Raw genomic sequence first — 24,655 nt, 5'->3', positions numbered from 1 at the left:
AGCCATACTGCTTCTTTAGTTGTTTCGCATGCAGCTACATATTCTACTTCCATCGTGGAGTCAGCTATAAATCTTTGTTTAATGCCTCTTCATACTATAGCTCCTCCGTTAAGAGTGAAAATTGATCCTGAGGTAGATTTCCTAGAATCTACGTTAGTCTGAAAATCAAAATCAGTGTATCCTGTAAGGATCAAATCCTTAGGTCCATACACAAGCGTATAGTTCCTCGTTCTCCTAAGATATTTGAGGATGTTTTTACAGTTGTCCAATGACTGTGTCCTGGGTTAGATTGGAACTTACTGACGATTCTAACTGCAAAGCATATGTCTGGACATGTATACAACATAGCGTACATCAGACTCCCAACTGCCGATGCATATAGAATTCTTTTCATTTCCTCAATTTCTTGAGGTGTCTTAGGACACTGTTCCTTTGATAAATGAATTTCATGTCTAAAAGGTAACATATCCGTTTTGGAATTTTGCATGTTATATCTTGACAACATTTTGTCAATATAAAATGCCTAAGATAGTGTTAAGGTTCTGTTCTTTTGATTTCAAAAAATCTGAATCCCAAGAACATATTGAGCATTTTCCAAATCTTTCATTTGGAACTATGATGCTAATCATCTTTTTACGTCAGCAAGGTAACTTGTCTCATTCCCAATGAGCAAGATATCATCAACATAAAGTACCAAGAATGCTATAGTTTTGTTGACTATCATCTTGTATACACAAGGTTCGTCAACATTCTGTTCAAAGCCATAAGATTTTCTCGTAGTGTCAAATCTTATATTCCAGGATCTAGAAGCTTGCTTCAACCCATAAATGGATCTTTTAAGCTTACAAACCTTTTGTTCTTGACCCTGTATAGTGAACCCATCTGGTTGCGACATAAAAATACTTTCATCAAGATGACCATTCAAAAAAGTTTTCTTGACATCCATTTTCCATATTTCATAGTCATAATATGCGGCAATGGATAAGAGTATTCCAAATGAAGGTCGCAGCAGAGCTGAGAGGCATAGCGGCGCCCTTGCCTGGTGCCATTCCCGGACTTAGCAGCAGACGGGCAAGTCGAGCCAGAATTCAGACCAGACTCTTCTTTGTTTGAATTGATTTTATCATGGCAACAGGAGAGAAGGTTTCGTCATAGTCAACCCCCTCCCTTGGGTAAAAATTTTTGCCACGAGTCTGACTTTATAGGTTTGCATCTTGCCAATTTGGTCTCTTTCCCTCTTGTTGATTCATTTACAACCTATAGTTTTAACCTTATGTGGTTAATCTACAAGATCCCAGACAGAATTGAAGTACATGGACTCCATTTCTATGTCCATGGATTTTACCCATCATTCCCTATCAACATCTTCCATTGCCTGTTTAAAGGTCAATAGATCCTCTAGACCATCATCAAGTATAATGTTTTGAGTTTCTGTTAAAACCCGTGTAGCGTTCAGGTTGATGAACAATCCTCCTACTACGTCGAGGCATTCTCAACTCTTGAGAAGAATGTGATGGGGAAACAATCGTTGTTGATGGACCAGCTTGATCAACAACTTTTGTTGATTTAACTGTAGTATCTTTGGTCATTTCATTCAATATTAGTTTACTGCAAGGTTGATGACTTCTAATATGATCTTCTTCCAAGAATGTAGCATTTGTAAAAAAAAATACTTTATCTTCTTGGGGATCATAGAACAATCCACCTTTTCTTTCTTTTGGGTATCCAACAAAGAGGCATAATTTTTAACATCGTTCCAATTTCTTAGGGTTTTGTAATAACACGTGTGTCGGACATCCTCAGACCTGAAAGTAATGTAAACTACCTTTACGTCCTTTCCATAACTCATACGGTGTTTCAGAAACACTTTTTGAGGGAACCATGTTTAGAATACATACCGTAGTCTATACTGCATACCCCTAAACGAAGTGAGGTAACTGAGCAAAACTCATCATTAATCGAACCATGTCTAACAAGGTTCGGTTTCTCCTTTCTGCAACATCGTTTTGTTGTGGTGTTCCAGGATGCTGTGAATTGGGATTGAATTCCATGATCTACCAAATAGTTCTAGAATTGTAAATCCATATACTCACCACCTCGATCCAATCGAAGTGTTTTAATTCTTTTACCTAATAGGTTTTCTGTTTCGATCTTGAATTCCCTGAACTTTTCATGGGTTTTGGACTTGTAACTTATTAAGTAAATATAGTCATATCTAGAATAGTCATCAATAAAACTGAAAAAATATTCATATTCACCTCGTGCTCTTACATTCATCGGACCACAAAGGTTTAAATGTATAAGTTCGAGGGGTTCTTTAGCACGAAGACCTTTTCTAGTAAAAGATCTTTTGGTCATTTTTTCCTTAAGACATGATTCACAAGGAGGTAAAGAACTATCTTCTAACTGATTTAGATGACCGTTTTTAAATAATCTCTCAATCCTATTGAGATTTATATGACCAAATCTGAGATGCCAAAGATAGGCATTTGAAGAAATTTTCCATTTCTTATTTTGAGTTTCTGCCATTTTAAACATCTCTATATTTAAAATGGCTTTTGCGTCAGTTGGTTTTAACACATACAAGTTATTTTCAAGTCTAGTAGAACAGATATGAACACCTCTTGAAAAAACGAACACTTCATTAACTTCAAAAGATACTTTATACATATTTTCTAGTAGACATGATATGGAGATTAAGTTTCTTTTCATCTTTGGTACATAATATACATTTCTTAACAAGACAAAAAAATCTCCAAAAAACAACTTAACATCTCCCACTGCTTCCGCTGAAATCACTTCCCCTATTCCCACCTTGAAAGTCATTTCGTACTCTGAGAGTTGTTTTCAAGAACTAGTTTCCTATAGAAAAGTACAAACATGGTTAGCGGCTTCTGAATCGAATATCCAAGTCAAGTGAGAATTTTCTACTAAACATGTTTCAATTACAAGTAAATCTGATTTACCTTGATTTGCCTTTTCCACTTTCTTCTCAGCCAAATACTTCGAGCAGTTTCGTTTCCAATACCCGTCTTCTCCACAATGGAAACATTTTCCTTTGGGAGCCTTGTTTTTCTTTGCAGTGGGTTGTTTATTACCCTTTCCCTTTTTTTTCATCTGTACAATTTTGTCTTTAGATGATGAAGGGACAGACTTCTTTTTGTCAGTGGGTTTCATTCCTGACAAAGAACTCTTCAAAAATTTCTTTTGTCGTGAAACAACATTTGCTTCACTCTCTTTCAACTTCATCATTGACTAATAAGTCTATAGTTTGTTTAATAAATTAATCAAATTGTAATTTATTTTATTCATTACAGCATTAGTACAGAAGGTTAGGTAGCTCTTCGAAAGAGACTCTAATATCATACTAACTTGACTAGTTTCATCTATGGCAGCCCCATGAGCTTCTACGACATTAAAATGAACCATCATGTCTAGGACATGTTCCCTGGCATTGGTTCCATCTTTCATTTGCGAGTTATAAACATACTTTATAGCCTCGTGTCGAACAGAAGATGACGGTTGCCTAAACATATCCTGTAATGATACCATAATTTCACGGGTTGTGGGCATGGGTTCATATTTCTTGTTGAGCACATTGGATATGCTCGCTAAGATATAGGCCCTTGCCTTTTCATTCGCCCTTACCCACCTATCATAAACATCCGAACGTTTTGGTTTGTCGTCAAACTGAGAATAGGAAGGCACTCTCCGTTAACACATACCTCAGATCATCAACTACTAATATTGTATTTAAATTTGACTTCCAGTTTGAATAACCCTCTCCATTAAATTTTTCAGAAGCTAGAATTTGTATTATTGAGTTTGACATGCTGAAAAATTAAACAAATTCTATTAAAAAGGTGCATCTAAATCCAATTTTAGCAAAAACTAATAAAGTACCCATATATCTTTATTTATTTGCAATGATACTATAGTGAGTTAGAATAAGTGCTACCTAAGGCAGTAAAAAATTCCTTCACTAAAGAAAGACATTCTTGACTAAATACTGTCTCCAGAATAACTCATATTTCGACAGTCATTTAGCTATCATTTTTTGATCAATAACTTACTAACACTTAGTAATCCTATAAGTGTGACCTGGAATTTTCAGATCTTATAGAACGGTATGAACATACCCTCAAATTGGAAGATAATGTGCAAGATGGAACTATAAGACCCTATTCATTTCTAAAGCTTGGGTTATTCTGAATCCTATGTTACAACCCTCTGAAAGGATCGCTGCTGTTAACGACTAGCTAGTGCTGCCTAAAAATGACAACAGACGCAACATAGGAATCTCACGATTCAAACTAATGGAGGAGACCGTAGGATATATTGACATATTTTCTTCACCCACTTACTATGAACTACTTCCCTCATTCACCTTGTTATTGACCCATGCAAACACTTTTCGAATGGAGCAGTCGAGGTAAAATCAACACAAAGCCGAGCATGGATCTCACGGTGTGAACTCTTGAGAACCTGAGAGCTAAAAACAATATATCATATATATTGTTAATCTCCCATCGAAGTATTCTAAATGTTTGGATATTGTTTAACTTAGGTTTGTTATGGCAGGAATACATAGAGTTGAACATAGTCAAATAAGAAATTGAAAGATTTCGTTAATTTTAAACAACCTACTATGTGTTTATTATTCAAGTATAACGTTTATATTTGGATTTAAACCTACGATGTCTAGGTTAAAACTAATTTTAAAACCTCACACCGCTAATGCAAACTCATAAAACTGGTTATCAATTCTCGTTATTTCAGTCATAATCCCCAGATAGGAGTTGTTACGTAAACCGTCAACTTAAATACCCCCAGCCTTAGATAGGATTATGAACTGATTGAGTTTATAACCAAACTTTCTAAGAAAACGACCTATTTTAACTATTAAAACAAGTTGTTAATTTAAATGAGCATGCTTTTTATCTTTGTTATGGATTTCAATGTATAATTCAATTTTATAACAACTTACAAAAATAGACATACCAAAACATTATAACAATTTTATAAAATACTTCAATACATGTAACATGCTTCCTATGGTGGGATTTTAATTCTACATGGCATATTTTATGCACAAACAAGATTTATTTAATTATAACATACATCAAATGCATAAATAATTAAACACAAAACTGATATGGTTTTGGTTTTGGCATTTCCAAGCAGACAAAGGCCTAGCTATTACATAAATTAGCAAAATCGGCTTCAAAAACCTTCTGAACCGCTCGAACCGCCTTGAACCAAGCAAAACTCATCGAGTATCAGCAAGCAATGAATACCATCGAGCATACCACCCAGCATCGAGTATACTAGTGTGTATCATGACATCAAGCATCATCAAACATCAAATATTTCACAACATACCATCAAGCAGATGCCATCGACGATCGAGTAAAGCATCATGCATCGAGTAGCAAGTATTTCATGAAATATCATCAAGTGAACGCATCGAGTATGGCATCATGCATCGAGTATTTCATGAAATATCATCGAGTAAACGCATCAAGTACCATTGAGTATGGTATCGTGCATCAAGTATGCCATCAAGTATTCCATCGAGCATCGAGTATCTGGCAGAAATTTGAATTTTCAGTTCCTGCTACTTGACCTTCCTCACTTCTTTCTTCAATTACATCCTAATTGTAACTCTAATGACTCCAAACGAATTACAAACACTTAAACACATATTAAGGCCCATCAAATAAGAGAAAATTACAAGAGTTACAACATAATTGAAAAGATTCAAATGCTAAAACACGGAAAAAAACATATCAGTTCACCATTTTCATGCAGTTTATGAAAAACACCCACCAAACTCAAATTAACGAGAATTGAGTGCTTAAATCATGCTCTCTACCAATTGATAGAGTATATTAACATGCATCGGAGAAAATTAGAATCAATAAGCACTCTAATGATACTTAATTTGAGTTTAGAACATGCTTCAAAGTAACTATTACAAAAGAGGGTTTGCTTAACACAATACCTTTGATGAAACCTCTTCAACACCAGCTGAGTTCCACGTAAATGTGCTTCAATCTACAAGTAGACCACCAGAAGATCTTCTCTTCTATTCTCTTGCAAGGATTGTGTGGTGGAAACACTAAAATGAGCTGAATTTGATAAAGATACGAAGAGGGTTTGGAGAGTTTCGAATTCTGTAGAGTTCTTGGAGAAATTCTTGAAAACTTAATCTCATTATTAAGCCCAGCACTTTAATTTATAAAGTTTTATCATGCAAATGCATAGATTGCATGAAGGTCAGCTCCTACTTCATGAAGAAAATGGAATTGGATGAATAAGGTGGTTTGCACCATAGTAGAGATTTCCAACTTTGGAAATCTCCACTTTGGTTTTTCAAAAAAATGTTTTTGTTTTCAAATTTAGTTTTTCAAAAATTGATTTCTAAAACCAATTTTTAAATAAAACAATTTATTTAGTTTTAAAAGATTAATTCAATTAATTGATTTATAATAAACTAAGTAATTGAACCTTTTAATTAATTTTGTTAATTTAATATCTAATATTAAATTAAAAAAAAAACAATTCCTCTATAATGAAATTAATTTTATACAATTAATATTTAAATCATATTTTAAACAGTAATCGATTCTCCAATTTCGTTTAATTTCGATAAAATTAAACATTTCAATTGTATCAAATATAATAAATAGAAACCTTAAATGAATTTGAACATCAAATTCTAAACCTTAATTTCAAATCTCATCAAGATTACTCAATTTACTAATCCAAATTACGAGCTAGTAGATGAATTTTATGGACCTACAGATCATGAGCTCCAACAATTTGTAATTAATTGGTTGAACTCTTTAAACCAAATTAATCACTATTCGTTAACTACCAAGATATTTCATTATAGCTTGATAGTTGCACTCTTCTCACTGTAGATATATTTCTGTCCATTTTAACCATAATCAGTAAGTCAATCCTTCATAGGTTGTTCGTATTTACAGCTGAGTCAAAGATTACCCTTTTACCCCTGTAAATACATCTTGCTCCTTAAGCTCTCATTGATCCTCCATTGAACAATTGATTTATATTCCAACTTATACATCATAACCCTCTCTACCATGAGAAGGCGGGGCCCATTGTTCAAGATAAGGCATCAGCGCTTAAGAGAACAACTCATCTGCTAACCCTAAATGGGTAAGAGTGAATTCCATTTGCAAAGCTATGTCCCCAGTTATTTACCCAGTCTTATCCCCAAAATGGGAGGCTTATTGAGCAGTGCTATTGAACTACTCTCACCTATGTAGATCAAATGATAATCTCGAATAAACAGGAGTTCATAGTTAGCTCAGGATTAAGATTGAGTTACCCTAGGTCATTGAGTTTGAGATAGTCAGTTTTACCAGTAAATGGTTGTTATATAGAAAAGTGACTATTTTGAGGTCTGGTCTTATGCAAACTTATTGCATAGGATGCCTTCACTCATATGTCTCTACAGGAATGATTTCTGGATCACATCTTTTGTATTAGTATACAAAATGGGCCGCATCCAATAGTGTCACCAGGATGAGGTACCCAATCTCATCCATGTACTTATAGACCATTTTTGCTACATACTAAAACTTGATCCATTTTTATGTCACCACATAAAGTTAAAGTATTCATGTTATAGCCAGGAATCCATTTATTGGATTTTCATAAAAGATGCAATATTAATAATAATTTATTTAATAAAAAAACTCAACAATATCTTTATTGATAAATAGAATATGTTAACAACATTTACGAACTGCGAGTTTAGAAGATTCCCAACATTCTTAGTATTATCAATGCATATTCGGCCTATCTATCCTCATTATTCTAACTAAAAGGCTACAATAACTTGCATTTCTACAAGTTATCACCAGACCGCAAAATAGTCACTTTTACTTTATAATGTCGTTTATTGTTAAGACTAACTATTTCAATAGGATGACATAGGTTACTCGTTCTTAATCCTGAGCTAACTATGAACTCCTGCTTATTCATAATTATCCTTTAATCTACATGAGTGAGAGCGGCCCGAGTTTACTGACTCAATAAGCCTACCATTTTAGGGATAAGATTGAGTAGATAGCTGGGGATATAGTCTTGCAAGATGGAATTCACTCCTACCCGATTCTAAGTATAATATATAGGTTGTTATCTTAAATGCTGACTCCGGATCTTGAATAAAGGGTCTCTGAAGGAAATCAAATTTGAGATTTCCATGAGCAGCGGAAAATAGATCATTCCAAATTACAATCATGTATGAACATTACAATTACAGTCATAAACAAAACATACAGTTATGCAATCAATATCGAAATTATAGTATGAAACTACTAATGAACAAGGAGAATATCTACGAATGTTTTTCGACTTGTCTCCACGCTTCTTGCTCACGAACGCTCGAATACAGCAATTTCGAACGCTCGAGCAATATGACCGCAACACTGTACGAACACTTCGCGCTCGTCCTCAGCGATCACCTTAGTCACGAACTCTCTAGCAGCATGAACAGCCTCCACAGAACCTAGACAACGTCGAGTTGAGTATGACACCACTAAGAAGGTTACCTTGGTATTTTCGGTGTGAGAATTCAGAGGGTAGGCTCTGTGTGGGCTTGGAATGAGGCAGACGAAGGAGGAATGAATAATCGTGTACACGATTGGGCAAGTGGGAGAAGACAGAAACCTATCATATAGGTCGATGCCCAATCGTTTAGCTAAAGCTAAGTGATCGTCTAGCAAAAGCTAAGCGATTGTTTAGCTCAGTGTCTGCCACCTACAAAACACTACACGATCGTTTACTTCGCTCAAGCTGTCGCTCAGTAAATCTATATTTACTTGAAAAGTTTCCGTGAGTTTCTTTTTTCTGAGAGAAATCTCAAAACAATTTTTCAACATTACTAAAATTAGGAAAAAAAATCAATTTTCTTTTTATCTCACGGTTACCATGAACCACCAATAACCTCCTACTCAATTGGTTATTAGAGAAAAAGATTTAATTATCCAATAATTAATATTATTATAAAATAAATGATAACCAACTTATCATACTATATTTATAATCTATAGTTTTAATATTTCATCTCATGAAACATATAAACCATAGTTCTTTTTCTATTCCATGATACTTAATGTAAATCTCATTTACATTAATCCTCCACTAGATGTATCTCATACATCATACCGATCATATCATATATCATCAAAATACTTCTTGTCAATTTGAACATTTCAAATCAATACCAAGAACTTATCCTCAACTGAATCCATTGAGCTACCAAGGGGACCTTATGGACCTGTAGCACGAAGGTCCAATGGTACGTGAATAACTGACTAAACTCTTTAGTCACGGGATCCACCATCTGTTAACTGTCAGGCACTCCACTAAAGACCAACAGCTCAACTCTCTTTACCACAGATATATTATGTGTCCATCTTAACCAATCAAAAGTGCAACAACTCTTCACGGATCGCTCGTAAGTATAGTTGGGCCAATAACCGTTATGCCTCTATAGTTACGTCTAACTCCTTAAGTACCACCGATCCCTCTAATGAACATGAGTCATAGTCCTACTATGACTGAGTCCTCTCTTCCAAAGAGAAGCTGTGACCACTATGTTCAAGCTCTGGAATCAGCCCTTTAGGGAGCAATCTCTCTACTTATCCCTGCTTCGGGAAAGGAGTGAATTTCATCTTGTGGATTGAGTTCCCAGCTCCCAGATTAGACAAGTCCCCAAAAAGGTAGGCATGTTGAGTTGGCAATCTGGCCACTTTCACCCATACTAATCAAAGGACTGCCCTCAAAGGCAGGAATTCCCAAAACAATCAGGATTGAGGTCGTGTCACCTATGGTCGTTTAGGTGAGATGCAAGTCTCTAGTATCAACGACATTATATACAGAGTCTAGTCATCTCGTGGTCCAGGTCTTATACAAACTCTTTGTATAGGACACCCTCGCTCGCACATCTCCATATAAATGGTCAGGATCTACCATCTGTAGTAGTTTACTACACTTGCATACCTCTACAAAGCGAGCCATATCCGTAGTGTCACAAGGATCAGGTATCCCACCTTAATCCTTATACTACATACCTATTTCGGTTATCACTTAAGGCATGATCCACTTGTATATCACATATACATGCTTAAGTTCACATAAGATAACCAAGGAGTTTTGTTTATTGGATATGAGTAAATGCCAGAATTAAATAACATTTTTATTCATCAAACAATGTGTATCTTTACAAAACAACGAGACTCCGGGAGAATTAAGACACCAATCCAACCAGTCTCACCTTTTCATTGGCCTGAGGAGGACTCAATTTGGTGGTTGGACCACAAACCAATTGTTCATTAGAGGATCAGTGGGACTTAAGGAACAAGATGTAATTACAAGGGTAAAATGGTAATTTTGACATAAATGTAATTACGAGCAACCTGTGAAAGATCGACTTACTAATCATGGTTATATCGAATGGACAAAAATATATCTACAGAGAGGAGAGTGCAACTACTAGGCTATAGTGGAGTGTCCTGGTAGTTAACGGTGATCCATGAAGTGTTCGTGATAAAAAAAAAAATAACCAGAGGATTTGCTTCAATTTTGAGCTACATCAAGGTTTGTTTTTCAAACTTTATTTTTCAGTTTTTAACAAGCATACTTAATCCATAAATTTGATGTAATTCTAGTGCGTTAAATCCAAATTGCTTCTGCTTTCATGTTCTTTACTCTACAAAAAATGCCCCTAACCGAGCATAGCAACCATCTGCAGCGCGTAGAGCTACATTAGAAGACATAAGTATCAACATTCGAAAGAGCATCACAATGCCCACCTTATGCCGAAGTCTTATGCTTGAAGGCAGTAATCTGTATTCAACGTAGTGTTGTAGCACTACGAATATTGATAGAAGTAGAGGGAATGTACGCATTTGGCGAGTTGAGCAACGTAGCAGACAGTGTTGCTATGCTACATCCTTATGCTGTGACAACTAAAAAGTCAGCGTTGCAACATTGTATTGCTCGTATAAATAGATTTCTTCTCGAATTAGGTAAAGAGCGAAGGAGTTTTAGGCCGATTTTGAGAGCTCTTAGCTCAATTTTGGCCATTTTAGGCCAAAACTCATGAGATTACTTTGAATTTTAAGATTTAATTGTATAATTTTTCATCGTGATTCAGATTCATGAATGTTTGAAGGCTAATCGTCGTTTGGAGGTTTGTTGGGCATTTTCTTTGAATTTTATGAGATTTTGATGAATTCTTCTTGGATCTTTCTGTTTCTTATTGATTTCCTCTCTTTGTTTTAGTTTCAAGAATGATCATATAGGTAGATTTAATTGACAACTTAATAGCATATACTCGTATGTTCGTCCGCCCTTGCTATGTATGTTCTTGGTGTCCATAATTGTATTGAAGCATGCTTAATTTGAGTAGCAATAGGTTTTAGTTAGAAATATAGCTTGATTGTAGACTTCTAGAGTTACCTAAAAGATAACAAAACCTAAAGATTGAAAATGCATTAAGTTAGATTTGACTAATTTAGCTTAATGTCCTAATCAATTCAAGAGCTTAATATGATTAACTAAGGCCCTGTTTGGTAACCATTTGGTTTTTCATGTTTTTATTTTTTAAAATTAAGCCTATTTCATCCACATTTTACAATGATTTGCATCTTTCTTTAGTACAATGATTGAATTCTTAGCCAAATTCCAAAAAAAAAAAAAAAAAAAAAAAAAACAACTTTTTGAAAGCTACTTTTCTTAGTTCTCAAAACTTGGCTTGGTTTTTTAAACCATTGGTGATAAGTAGATAACAAAGAAATAAATTTGGAGGTGGAAGTAGTGTCTATAGGCTTAATTTTCAAAAACAAAAAACAAAAAACAAAATGATCGTCAAACGAGGACTAAATGAAAGGGCTTGCGTGCCAACATTTAGTTAATTTAGGAATCAACAACATATTAATTTTCTTTAGGAAGTTTGTCGGGCTTTCCCTACATTCGGTTAGGCTTGAGAAATAGTTAATCCTTGAATATTTACATGATTAATCGATGAATAAATTCATAGATAGCCCAACGATCTCTAAATTGATGAAGGTAATCTTGTGCTCGTCCTTACTCTTTCTCAATCTATCTTAGTTTTCTGCATTTAATTTTTCTTGATAAACCAAACATAACACTCCCGTCCCCCCACCCCCCGTTTTTACTACTTTTCAAAGACTAATTTAGCTTAGAAGAGATTTTATCTTAGGCTTTCTGTGGTTCGATCCCAGACTTACGCTTGTGTTACCTAGTAGTATAAGTAGTTGGTTCAGTGAAATTATAAATATCATTATTGTCGGGGAGAGGCTTACAACACTCATTTCTTTGGTTCGATCATTGTTCGTAATTACAGTTGGGTTAAATTCCCATTTTACCCCTATAATTATCTCTTGCTCCTTAAATATTACTGATCCTCTAGTGAAAAATCTGTTTATGGTCCTATCATAAACAAAGTCCCTCTCGGGATATGAGACAGTGAGGCCTCAGTCCCAAAGTCAACACTTAAAGGAACAACCTTTCTACTTACCCTAAAGTTTGGGAATGAGTGAATTTCATCATGTGAAGCTATATATGTTCTCAAGTCTTCACTCGGTATCATCTCCAAAATGGTAGGCATATTGAGTTGGCAACTAAGGTCACTCTCACCCATACAAATCAAAAAACAACCATCATGAGTAGGAGTTCAAAACTCACTTAGGATTTAGATTGAGTTACATGGTTATCATTTGAAATATTAATCTCTTCAGTCAACAGTGTTACAAAGAGAGATTATATATTATGTGGTTTGGTTTTATACAGACTCACTGTATAGGATATCTTCCACTTACATGTCTCCACATGAATGATTTGGATCAAATTGTTCGTAACACTAATCAAGTGTGGGGCATCCATAGTGTTACTAGGATAAGACACCCAACCTTATCCATATACTATAGATCTTTTAGGTTATTCTTTGAACATGATCCATTTGTATGTCAACTACAAACTATTCAAGTTACATTAAATAACTTTGGATCTTAATTTATTGGATTTAAGTATGCATTAAAATAAATATCACTTTATTTATTAGAAGATAAATAATTTATTTATTCAATAATTTGTTTATAATTTAAAGAGTATGAGATTTAGGACATAAATCCCAACACACATCCGAGTGGTATGGCTCGGCCTCAAAATTTCAAGGTTAGGACCAACCTCGGGGTACCAAAACCCTTTTTTTCCTACAATAATTTGACAGCTTTAGAAAAATTAAAGTTGAGTGTAAAGAGAGGGCCACACCCGAGTGGTATGGCTTGGCCTCGAAATTTTGAAGTCGGGGCCAATCTTGTGGTACTGAAGTCTTTTTTTCCTACAATAATTTGAAGGTAAAAAGTTAAAGCAGAGTGTAAGGATAGACCCACACGTAAGTGTATGGCTCGACCTCGATATTCCGAAGTCGAAGTCGACCTCGTGGTACCATATCCCTTTTTGTCCTATAATAGTTTGAAGGCTAAAAAAACAAAATTTAAAGTAGAGTGTAAGGAGAGACCTACACCTGAGTGGTATGGCTTGGCCTCGAAATTCCGAAGATGGGGCCAACCTCGTGATACCGGAGCCCCTTTTTTCCTACAATAGTGTGATCCAAAATCCAATGCAAAAGTATCTTTAGATTCAGTTTCATCATAAAAGGGAAATAATAAGGATATCCATATGTGAAAAATGTATACATTTCAGGTGGCCTAAAATAATAATAATAAATGATAAATAAAATAATAAGAGGTAAAAGGATGATCTTAGTATCGGAATAGTATGGCCTAACCTGTTAATGAACATGTTAATGATAATAATAATTAAAAAATAAAAAATAACATAACAAAGATAGAGGTAATGAACATGTCAATGTTCAATTTATGCTTACCTTGATGAAGAACTTATATGTGTTTTTTATTCTGTTTAATTTATTTCATTGAGTTGTCTTTTGAATTGCCACACGATTATGCAAAAATCATCGAATTTGGAGGAACATTTCTAACGTGAAGTTGAATTAAAAAACGTGAGAAAAAGTTTCATTGCAGTGTCTACTTCATTGGGTCAGGGATACAATAACCTTAGGTTCGGAGAGTATCTCTACCGTGATGAAACCTATGAAGTAAGTATAAGATTAGATTTCATTTATTTGTAGGACATGTCATTAGACATTAAGGGACATTTAGGGTAAAAAATTGGTTATTATAGTCCTAGGTTATTATAATTGGGTTATAATAATTTGTGTATGGAGTATAGATTATTTTAGTTTGGATTATAATAGTATGTGTTTGAGGTGTAAACTATTTTAGTTGGAGAAGAAAATAGTTAATACTGTAGCGAAAAATAAAAAAAAATGATAATCTAAAATAGCAAAAACGGTAGCAAATTGGAATTTTGAAATAGTGTTGACGATAGTTAATTAGGGACTACAAAATACTATTTACTGTGGCTAGAGATGGTTAATATAGTTTGGGATAATCCTTGCCCCTAACCTCCTTTATAAGGCACTGGTAGTGATCTGTAAAAAAAATTGGAAATTTTCATAAAATGACCCAAAACCCAAAAACTTTTCTATCAATGACCTTTTTCTAAAAACTTTTCTACCACTGGCCTTTTGCCCATGCGAAATTCCAAAATTACCCCCAGTTTTTAAAAAGTCTTCAGACCGCACCACATTTCTTCTTCCTTCAACGATTTCTTCGGCCCTTTATTCAATGTACATTCAATACAATACCAACATTCCACCAAAACATTTATTCCCAACTAATATTCTTCCAATAGCATTGAAGAGAATAGAATGTCATTCTCAGTATGCACTTTCTGTCGTACTCCCCACAAAATTCTCTCATTATTCTCTCATAGCTTTCTCTCAGAGTTTCAGTCCAATATCTTTGTTGATCACTTTCATCGTTAGATTCAATCCACATTTCTTCTTCCTTCAACGATTTCTTCAACCCTTCATTCAATGTACGATTTCTTGTCCCATATCGCTTTCATAATAAGTGTCGTTTAGCATTAAATGAACGATCATATAGTAATATATACACAATCATTCATTATAATATAAACGATCGTTCATAAATTACTAGATGATCGTTCGTTACAATATAGGCGATCGTCCATAAATTACAATACGATCATATAGTAAATTATAAACGATCATGTAGTAATTTACACACGATCGTTTAGTAAACTATAAACGACCGTGTAGTAATATATACATAATCGTTCATTACAATTAAACGATCGTTCATAAATTACTAGACGATCGTATATAAATTACTACACGATCATCTAGTAAATTATAAATGATCGTGTATAAATTACTATACAATCTTATGGTAAATTATACACGATCGCATAGTAATTTATACACGATCGCATAGTAAACTATCATATTAATGTATAAACGATTGCATAGTAATGTATAAACAATAGCAGAGTAATTTATACACGATCACATAGTAATGTGTAAATATTTATAAACGATCGTATAGTAATGTATAAACGATCGTTCACTTATCAATGATTTGTTTATCCCATTGTAGATCAATAATGCTACTTCAAATCTTTGTACGATTTAGTAGGGATTAGGATGAGTCCGGAAGAAATTATGTTAGTTGTCATATAGAAGGTTTGAAAGTCAGATATGATATAATAGTCAGTGAATTAGTGAGTATGATGCACTAATGACTGAATATCGATCCGGATATGTTTGATATGCATATCAAATGTTGCTACAATCTATTGGTCTTGACTCCCCCAATTAACATAGTCGACGATGAATATCTTAGCTTATTTTTAGAAGGCAGTGATGCATCTCGGATGTCATTATTTGTATTAGTTACATCTTGCGAAAGTCATAGAATATACACTGACAATATGTACCAGCATTGCAATCCAACCGATCAACCCATTTCAACCAGTCAAAATTGTGGGTGTGCAACCATTCCGACATGCAATATTCATACTATGTCTTCATTTGATGATGATACTGAGCCATGTAACTTGGGGATGACCAAAGTGAAACTTGGTTTGGTCAGAATAGTGAACCCAGATGTACTTCACAATTCGATACTAAACATGGATATGGACAATCTTCAGGACTACAAACTTCTCGAACACCTAACATCCATGTTCCAACCCCACCTTCTCCCGTTCCACCAATTGTGATGCCTTCGGTTCTAATGCATTCCACTGTTCCAATCAAACCATTTGTTGATATACCCAGACCATTAGAGGGCCCATCGTATGACGACCTCATCACAATACCTCATGATTGTCTGAATAACGAGGATATAAAGGTCGGTCAAATTTTCTTTTTGAAATATGATTTGTCAGTTAAATTATCGATGCTTGCAATAAGAAAGAACTTTGACTACCATGTAAAAAAAGTCAACAAAGAGCTTGCTAACTATCCGGTGTTTAGTGGATGAATGCAAGTGGAGGGTCCAATGTGGACAATGTACGTGTATGGAGTGGTTGATCTTCGTTCACGAACATGTACGTGCATGGAGTTTAATTGCCTCGAGATCCTGTGCTACCATGTAATATCTGCAGTGATCCTGAGAAACATTAATGTTCAAACATTATGTGCAAAATGATTTACAGCTGAGTGTGTGCTTGCTGCTTATGCCATACCAATCTTCCTAGTCAAACACAGACAAGAATGGATTTGAAGGCCATATGTTGGAGATTTTGAACCAATTCTACCACCGCAAAAGGTAGCAAGTATAGGTCAACGTCAAATCGTCAGGATACCTTTAATTAGAGAGGAGCCACGAAAAATACATAGGTGTACACAATATGGTCAGAGAGAACATAACAAGAAAACGTACAGACAAACACACCTGACACTGGCCCATCTAGACTCAACAATATGTAATTTTCTTAGGCAATCGCTTAGTTTTTTCTGTACGATCGCTTAGCTATTTATTTGCTTAGTTAAATGTACAACATCAATTATACTCTACAAATTTAGTACAAATTTATCTAAACGATCGCTTAGTTATTTATTTGTTTAGTTAAATGCACAACACCAATTGTATTCTACAAATTTAGCATAAATTTATCTAAACGATTGCACAACAAAAACGAAACGATCGCATAACAAAATCTAAACGATATCGCATAACAAAACCTAAACGATCGCATAACAAAACTTAAACGATCATATAACAAAAACTAAATGATCGCATAATAGATATCTAAACGATCGCATAACAAAAACTAAATTATCGCATAATAAAAACTAAATGATCGCATAATAAAAACTAAATGATCGCATAAACAAATATCTAAATGATTGCGTAACAATTAGCCAAACGATCGTATAACAAAATCTAAACGATCGCATAACAAAAACTAAGTGATCGCATAACAGTTAGCCAAACGATCGTGTAACAAAAACTAAACGATCGTTTCAGATATCTAAACGATTGCATAATAGTTAACCAAACGATCACATAACGAATATCTAAACGATCGCATAATAGGTAGCTAAATAATTGCACTAAACAATCGCGTAACAGTCAGCTAAACGATCGCTTAGTATTCTCTATACGATTGCTTAGTAATATCTAAACGCTCGATTAGTATTCTCTATCTGATCGGTTAGTATTCTCCCAACGATTAGAAAATGAACGAAATGGAGGGAGACCCCATCGTTATAAAATATTCGTAGAGACACGCATTCATCCCTGAAGACTTTTTAAAGATTGGAGTAATTTTAGAATTTCGCATAGAAACTCAGTAGTAGAAAATTTTTTAGGAAGAGAAAGCTTTTGGATTTCAAGTCATTTTGTGAAATTTTTCAAAAAATTTCCCTTTCTTGCCGTCTATACAGAATCGCAATTTTCCTCTCCCTGCCGTTTGGTTCAGAGACAGAAACCCGAGACAGCCTCGGTCTCTCGTGTGAGAGAGAATAAGGAGGAGGAAGAAGAAGAAGCCATGGCCATGCTCGCTCAAATTCTCCGCACAGCTCGCAGGTTCTCCTCTTCCTCTTCATTTAAATTCCTCAACGATTGTTATTTCCCACCGGCCTCCTCTCTTGCCGCTGCAATCAATATCAGAGCTAATGCTGTTCCGTACTCTTCACTTTCTGCATCTCATTCCTCCTTAAAATCCCCCACACTCGATCATTGTTGCAACAATGGCGAGAGTCATCGGAACGAAGAAAACCCCAGTAATGGGAATGACCCTGTGCCTTGTTCTTCTCATAAGCCATTGCTGAGAACTCGTACCACCTCGAGGAGGCGGGGCCTTCGTTCTTTACAGCCTCATTTGAATAGGATTGAGCGCAAGAGGATTACCACTGATACATTCTCTGCTATTGAGCTGGCACTGGATTCCGTTGTCAAGGTTTTCACTGTTTCCTGCAGCCCCAACTACCTTCTTCCATGGCAGAACAAGTCCCAGCGAGAAACTATGGGTTCCGGTTTGTGGCTTAATGTACTTAATTTGTAGTTAGTATGATTGATTGAACTCTGTTTTTTACTTTACTGCCTCTTGAAATTTGAAACTTAATTGATCGTCTTACTATTCTCTTCAGGCTGCTATTGTTTTACTTGTTAAAACTGGAGATTACATTGTTGTAAACTGTGTTTTGCTGGCATTCCCGTATGTAGACTTTGATTTTATGAGGGACATCTAGTAACGAGTTCACAATTAATCAGTTCTACCTATTGCATTTGATTGTTGTGACCATGACCATTGAATTGTTCTTGGATTTCATTTACTGGGGAAATACATAAACAGTTACAGCCAAATGGGACGATTCGAACTTTATTTATTAAAACCGATTTGGGAGTTTTTCTTCATTTTATTTTCATTCTCCAGCTCTTTAAACTCCTTTACTTGAATGGATTTCATATGGTCCCTAGAAATCAGAATGGATTTTTATACATATGCACATGTTAAGTAGTTTAAATAACGTTCATATCGGAAGTTACTGAGCTACTAAGTATATTTTCATTCTCATTTATGCTTTGAAGTTGACCCCAATGAAATCTGTTGTCATGTTTTGTAAGAGTTCTTACTTATGTGCATATTTCTTGTGTCTATTTTGAAAAAAAAAAATGTAGGATTCATCATATCTGGAAAAAAGATTCTTACAAATGCTCATGTTGTCGCTTATCATACCTTCGTCCTTGTAAGAAAGCATGGGTCACCAACAAAGTATAGGGCAGAAGTTCAAGCTGTTGGTCACGAATGTGACCTGGCTATTCTGGTCGTTAATAGTGAAGAATTTTGGGAAGACACCAATTGTTTGGAGTTGGGAGATATTCCTATCTTGCAAGAAACTGTGGCCGTTGTTGGTTATCCTCAGGGTATAGACTTCTACCATTGTCTCGATAAATTAAATGTGGTAAAATGGTAATCAGTTTTATAAATTAACATCTCCATCTTTTGAAAATGCTTCTTCTCTAATTTATGCACGTTTCTTTCTGCATGTCGAATGTTAGTTTTGTTTGGTCTAAAGATTTTATTAAGTAGAACAACTGTGTATTTGATAATTTTCTGGCTTTATTATTTTAGGATCTTCTTATAGTTTTTTTTTATTTGTTTTTGGCTTTTTGCTGGTAGTCGAAGGGACTAGGTTTCCTATTATTACATGGGTCATAAGGTATCTTTTGAAAGTAGGAATTATGATTATCAATTCTTAATAATCTGTATCTCTGTTTACTTGTAATTATGACACAATTCAAGGAAATTAAGGCCAAACCACTTCTAATCACATGCATCCCTTCTGCTATTCATTTCCACATGTCGACATTATAATGGTGCACTTGACATCCAATTTTGGTTTTATCGCAGGTGGGGATAACATCTCTGTAACTAAAGGTGTTGTTTCTAGGATTGAACTTACACAATATGTACATGGTGCATCCCAGTTGATGGCTATTCAAATTGACGCTGCTATAAATCCAGGAAATAGTGGTGGGCCAGCAATCATGGGCAATAAAGTGGCTGGAGTAGCTTTCCAAAACCTTTCTGGTGCAGAAAATATTGGGTGAGTGATGAGTTGAAAATTTTACTGGGAGTAACAAACTTAGTATCTTCCATTGTGGAACATGATTGCAGGTTGCAAACTTTATCTTTTCTTAAATAATTATGCTTCACTTGTACACACTTCAATAACTCCCGACCTTAAACAATTTTTCGTTCTTAGTTCTTCCCCTTGTAAATGGATTCCACAGGTACATAATTCCTGTCCCTGTGATAAGGCATTTTATAGCTGGTGTGGAAGAGAGTGGAAAATATGTTGGATTCTGTTCACTTGGTTTGTCCTGCCAGATTACTGAAAATGTTCAACTTCGAAACCACTTCAAGATGGGCCCTGGAATGACTGGAGTACTTGTGAACAAAATTAATCCCCTTTCAGATGCTTATGATATCCTGAAAAAAGATGATATCATCCTTGCATTTGACGGTGAGCCTATTGCCAATGATGGAACAGGTATCCTATGTCCATTCTTAAATACATTATCATTGCTATTATATCCTATGTCCATTCTGTAATACATTACCGTTGCTATTATTATTCTTATTTTCTTTTCCCTAATTTAGTACTTTTTCTATTTTCTCTTTAAAATTACCATGCTATATTTCTATTTTCACAAGGAAGAAATTGTTGTATATGATATACTAGATAACATGGGATTCACATCTTGCCCAATTTGTCACCGACAAGAAAGTATGGGGATGGTATGGGGTGGGTTTATCTTACTTCTTTTCTTCAGTCTTCTTATCTTCTATTTACTTAAATTATCACTAGACCCAAAAGCTTGCATTAATAGGTTAAAGATATATTTTATCTAGTTTAATGTATCCTTGATACTCCTATCCATGTATAGATTCAAATATTAATTTGACTCACCAAATTAAAAACCTAAAGTATTGATATCAACCTGGAGGAAATAATATTGTGGGAGCTTGAATTCATGATCTCTTACTTCAATGCTAATCATTATTAAACCCAAAAACAAGTGAAGAGATTTGAGTATATTTAAAAAATTTTCCCCATTATATAAGAAACACAAAGCATCAAGAAGTACCACACAGCCCCAAACTAGCTGACAAAAATCTTAGAGCAGTGAGAACTTGCTCCACAACCTATGTGTAGTCATAAAACACCAAGAGAAAGCAGATTTAGACTCATGGAAGTGGATCAATGGCAGGGGCAACCTATGGGCAAAGTCTAGACACTCCAATGGAAGGACCAAGGAATAGCTAATAAGAAAGGGAAGAGACCATAAATCAAATTATCGTTGTTGCATATAAGTCTACTTCCACCAAATTTTACTTTGTCTTTTAATTAACTTTTTTTTTTCTCTCAACCTATTGATGTGCTTGGAATAATGATGAATTCAAAGTGAAGATTTCAGTACGTCAAAAAAAAAAAAAAAAAAAAAAAAAAAGAAAGAAGAAGAAGAAAAGAAGAAAAGAAGAAGAAGCCAGAGCAAAGCTGGTCAAGGCTTTGTTTCATCAACCAAATGGTTTGGGGTTTGAATCTCACCCCACACATTTTTTAACTCAAGATGTTAAAAAAATAAAAGAAATAAAGTGACATTTCATTTTGATGAAGCTATTGTCTGCAATTCTTATAATAGTTGTAAAAGTAAGTTGTGATCGTCTCATTTTGCTAAAATTCTCGACTCTTATTTCCAATAATTATTCCCATTGTAATTTTCATACTATGCAGTTTCTTTCCGAAACAGGGAGCGGATCACATTTGACCATTTGGTCTCTATGAAGAAACCCAATGAAAAATCTGTTCTCAAAATTCTAAGGGACGGTGAAGTGCATGAGCTCAGTATCACCCTCCGACCTGTATGCTTTCTGTAGCTCTCATATTCATTCTAATGAGTTTCATGTATTCTGTAACTAGTACCATTTTCTCATAATCTCTTCCTAACGACTCAAGCAATCCCATGATATAAAGTTCTAAAATAGTCATTCCAGTCATATATTTTTATATATTAGAGGTAAAGGGAAGATAAAGAGTATTCCTGAAGTCTCAATGAAAATCAATCCAAACTGATTTGCAATCCAACATATTGTTCTGAGGCATGTATGATAAATAATTATATAAATAAGTTCAATACTCTGCAGTTGCGACCCTTGGTACCAGTTCATCAGTTTGATAAGCTTCCTAGCTACTACATTTTTGCCGGTCTTGTCTTCATTCCACTTATCCAGCCTTACCTTCATGAGTATGGAGAAGATTGGTATAATACTTCGCCTCGTCGCTTGTGCGAGAGGGCACTAAGGGAATTACCAAAAAAGCCTGGCGAAGAACTTGTCATTCTTTCACAGGTTTGCTTTCATTATTCTGAGGCATGCATAATAAGTAATTTGTGTGCCGAGTTTTCATTGATTTTACATGAAAATAAGATATCGCTTGGCAATGAAAACTTTGAAATCATGCCTCATTTCCTATTTAAAAAAGAAAAGGGGAAAAAAAGAAGTATGGAAACTCTTGTCATCTGGGTTATTAGTAACTAAAGTTAATATTTCAGATTCAATTTGGTAACTGCTGCTTATTTTCACAGGTGTTGATGGATGATATTAATGCAGGGTATGAGCGTCTTGCAGAGTTGCAGGTAAGATGCATGCTCATAAGTATACATGTGTGTGTGTATGCCATTGTCTTTTAACTTTTAATGAGGTTTAAGGGTTATAATAAAGATATAGGGGGTTTTATCTATTTTGTTATGGTGGAATGCCATGATTCCATATTTTCGAAATCTTGGAAATTTGTCTTAACGTAACCGCCCCCCCCACCACCCCCCCCCCTTCTCAAAAACATATTCTTTGAACACTCGTCCTTAACATTACAAGAATCTATTGAACCTCCTAAGTTGGACCTATTTTAATACCTTGTTAAATCATGAGTTGACGTTGACCAATATTCTCATAACCCCATTGCCATTGCTTTTAATGTGTAAATTTTATTGCTCAGAGAAAATCTGTTTTGAATGAAGTGAGAACTTGGTAGAGTTCAGTTCAATGTCTTTTTTTAATAAGAAACAAATTTCCTCGTATAAAATTTATAAAAGGACAAGAAGCCCAAACCAAAGAAATTACAAAAGATTTAAGTTCAATGTGAATAAATGGTTTAGATCTCTTTCTGATCCACGTATCACCCTACTTAAATTTGCTTTGCAATGCTCTTATGAATTGTTAAACTGAATGCGTTTACAAACAAATATGAAATAGAAATTCAGGGCTCGTCTTTGGTTTATGATAATGAACTTTGGGGAAATCAGTCAAGTGTTCAGTACATTCTTTGCTTTATGTTTTTTCTTCTACAATTGGATCTTTACTAGCTGTTGACTAAAATTACAGTGTATTCAAAGCTTATTCAAAGTTTCAATCTGCTGAATGTTCATTCTTTCGCTTGAGCAGGTTATGAAAGTAAATGGAGTTGAAGTTGAAAACCTGAAACACTTGTGCCAACTTGTGGACAAAAGTGAAGATAGTGTAAGGTTTGATTTGGATGATGAAAGGGTTATTGTGTTGAACTATGAGATGGCTAAAATTGCAACTTCAAGGATTCTGAATCACCACCGAATACCGTCTGCAATGTCTCGTGATCTTATGGAAGATGTAACCCTCTACAACTCTGAAATGGCCTCCTTATAATCAATAGATTGCTTCATTAAGAACTCTTTTCAATAGATTTTCATGTTGAGAATCAATTGCCCCCTTAATTGGTTCATAGATTTTACTGAATGACCAATTTTTCTAAGATGCCAAAAAGATTATTTAGGAGAAGGCAAATATAGGGTCAGAGAGGTAACTTTAGTTCTCTATAGTTTGATTCTTTTTCTTTTTGATACTTTTTTTAGCTCCAAATTTCTGTAGTTTTGATTATTGAGAGAGAATTAATTTATTCAGCGAGTGAGAATTAATTGTATACTATGGGGAGGATCTGTTCAATTGAGATTTGATTACTTTCTTTTTCACTTCATACAGATTTTCTAATTCATTTTTTCTTTTTAATCATCTTGCTTAGTGAGGTCAATCAGATATGTTTGATGAAGAAAAAAAAATCAGGTTTCTAGAAATTTGGTTTGTTTAAGAACAATTTTTTCCTTTCACTGTTCGAAGGTTAATCAAGTTTAACAAAGCCGAAGTCTTGAATATTAACTTCAATTTCTAAATTTTGGTTAAAATTTTTAAAACAATTTCTAAATTTTGGTTAAAATTTTTAAAACATTTTGAAATATAGGTTATGAGATTAAGTATTAAATAAATTCAACTTTTAAAAATATAATGATTATCAAATAGTTTCTTAGGGACGTTTGGGACAAGGAGTTGGTTATTATAGTTAGGTTATAATAATTTATGTTTGAAGTGTAGATTATTTTAATTTGAGTTATAATAATATGTGTTTAAGGTGCCAATTATTTTAGTTCGAGAAGAAAATAATAAACAATATGGTAAAGAATAATGATGAATGCTGAATAATATAAATGGTAATAAATAGCAAATACTGTAGCAAATAGAGAACTTGAAATAGTGTTGATGGTAGCTAATCAAGAATTATAAAACAGCATATACGGTAACAAAAAGGTAGTTATTATAGCTT

The 24,655-nt window shown here is 34.5% G+C and overlaps 1 protein-coding gene across 2 annotated transcripts; it reads left to right on the top strand.

Moving 5' to 3' along the window:
* Window positions 1–17,805: 17,805 nt before the first annotated feature.
* On the top strand, window positions 17,806–24,034 carry LOC120080573 (protease Do-like 10, mitochondrial). Of its 2 annotated transcripts, XM_039035283.2 has the most exons (8): window positions 17,806–18,496; window positions 19,143–19,388; window positions 19,876–20,071; window positions 20,259–20,518; window positions 21,764–21,891; window positions 22,174–22,377; window positions 22,614–22,664; window positions 23,470–24,034. In XM_039035283.2, exons 1-8 carry the CDS (start codon window positions 18,010–18,012, stop codon window positions 23,704–23,706), a joined length of 1,809 nt encoding a protein of 602 aa, XP_038891211.1. In that variant the 5' UTR covers window positions 17,806–18,009; the 3' UTR covers window positions 23,707–24,034. The 2 variants fall into 2 exon arrangements, with proteins under 2 accessions (XP_038891211.1, XP_038891212.1); XM_039035284.2 differs by lacking the exon at window positions 19,143–19,388 and having other exon boundaries at window positions 17,840–18,496.
* The last annotated feature ends 621 nt before the right edge of the window (window positions 24,035–24,655 follow it).

The sequence above is a fragment of the Benincasa hispida genome, chromosome 6 (assembly GCF_027475165.1).
Source record: "Benincasa hispida cultivar pf3 chromosome 6, pf3_genome.v1.1, whole genome shotgun sequence".
Classification (NCBI taxonomy): domain Eukaryota; kingdom Viridiplantae; phylum Streptophyta; class Magnoliopsida; order Cucurbitales; family Cucurbitaceae; genus Benincasa; species Benincasa hispida.
The sequence above is the reverse complement of the archived record's forward strand: the minus strand, read 5'-3'. Positions and strand labels throughout refer to the sequence as shown.

What these genes read in the sequence shown, in the direction of transcription:
- LOC120080573 (XM_039035283.2), top strand. Translation starts at nt 18,010, where the DNA reads ATGGCCATGCTCGCTCAAATTCTCCGCACAGCTCGCAGGTTCTCCTCT. An exon ending in TCTGGTGCAGAAAATATTGG is followed by an intron (nt 20,072 to 20,258) that starts GTGAGTGATGAG and finishes TGGATTCCACAG; the next exon opens with GTACATAATTCCTGTCCCTG. An exon ending in TCAGTATCACCCTCCGACCT is followed by an intron (nt 21,892 to 22,173) that starts GTATGCTTTCTG and finishes AATACTCTGCAG; the next exon opens with TTGCGACCCTTGGTACCAGT.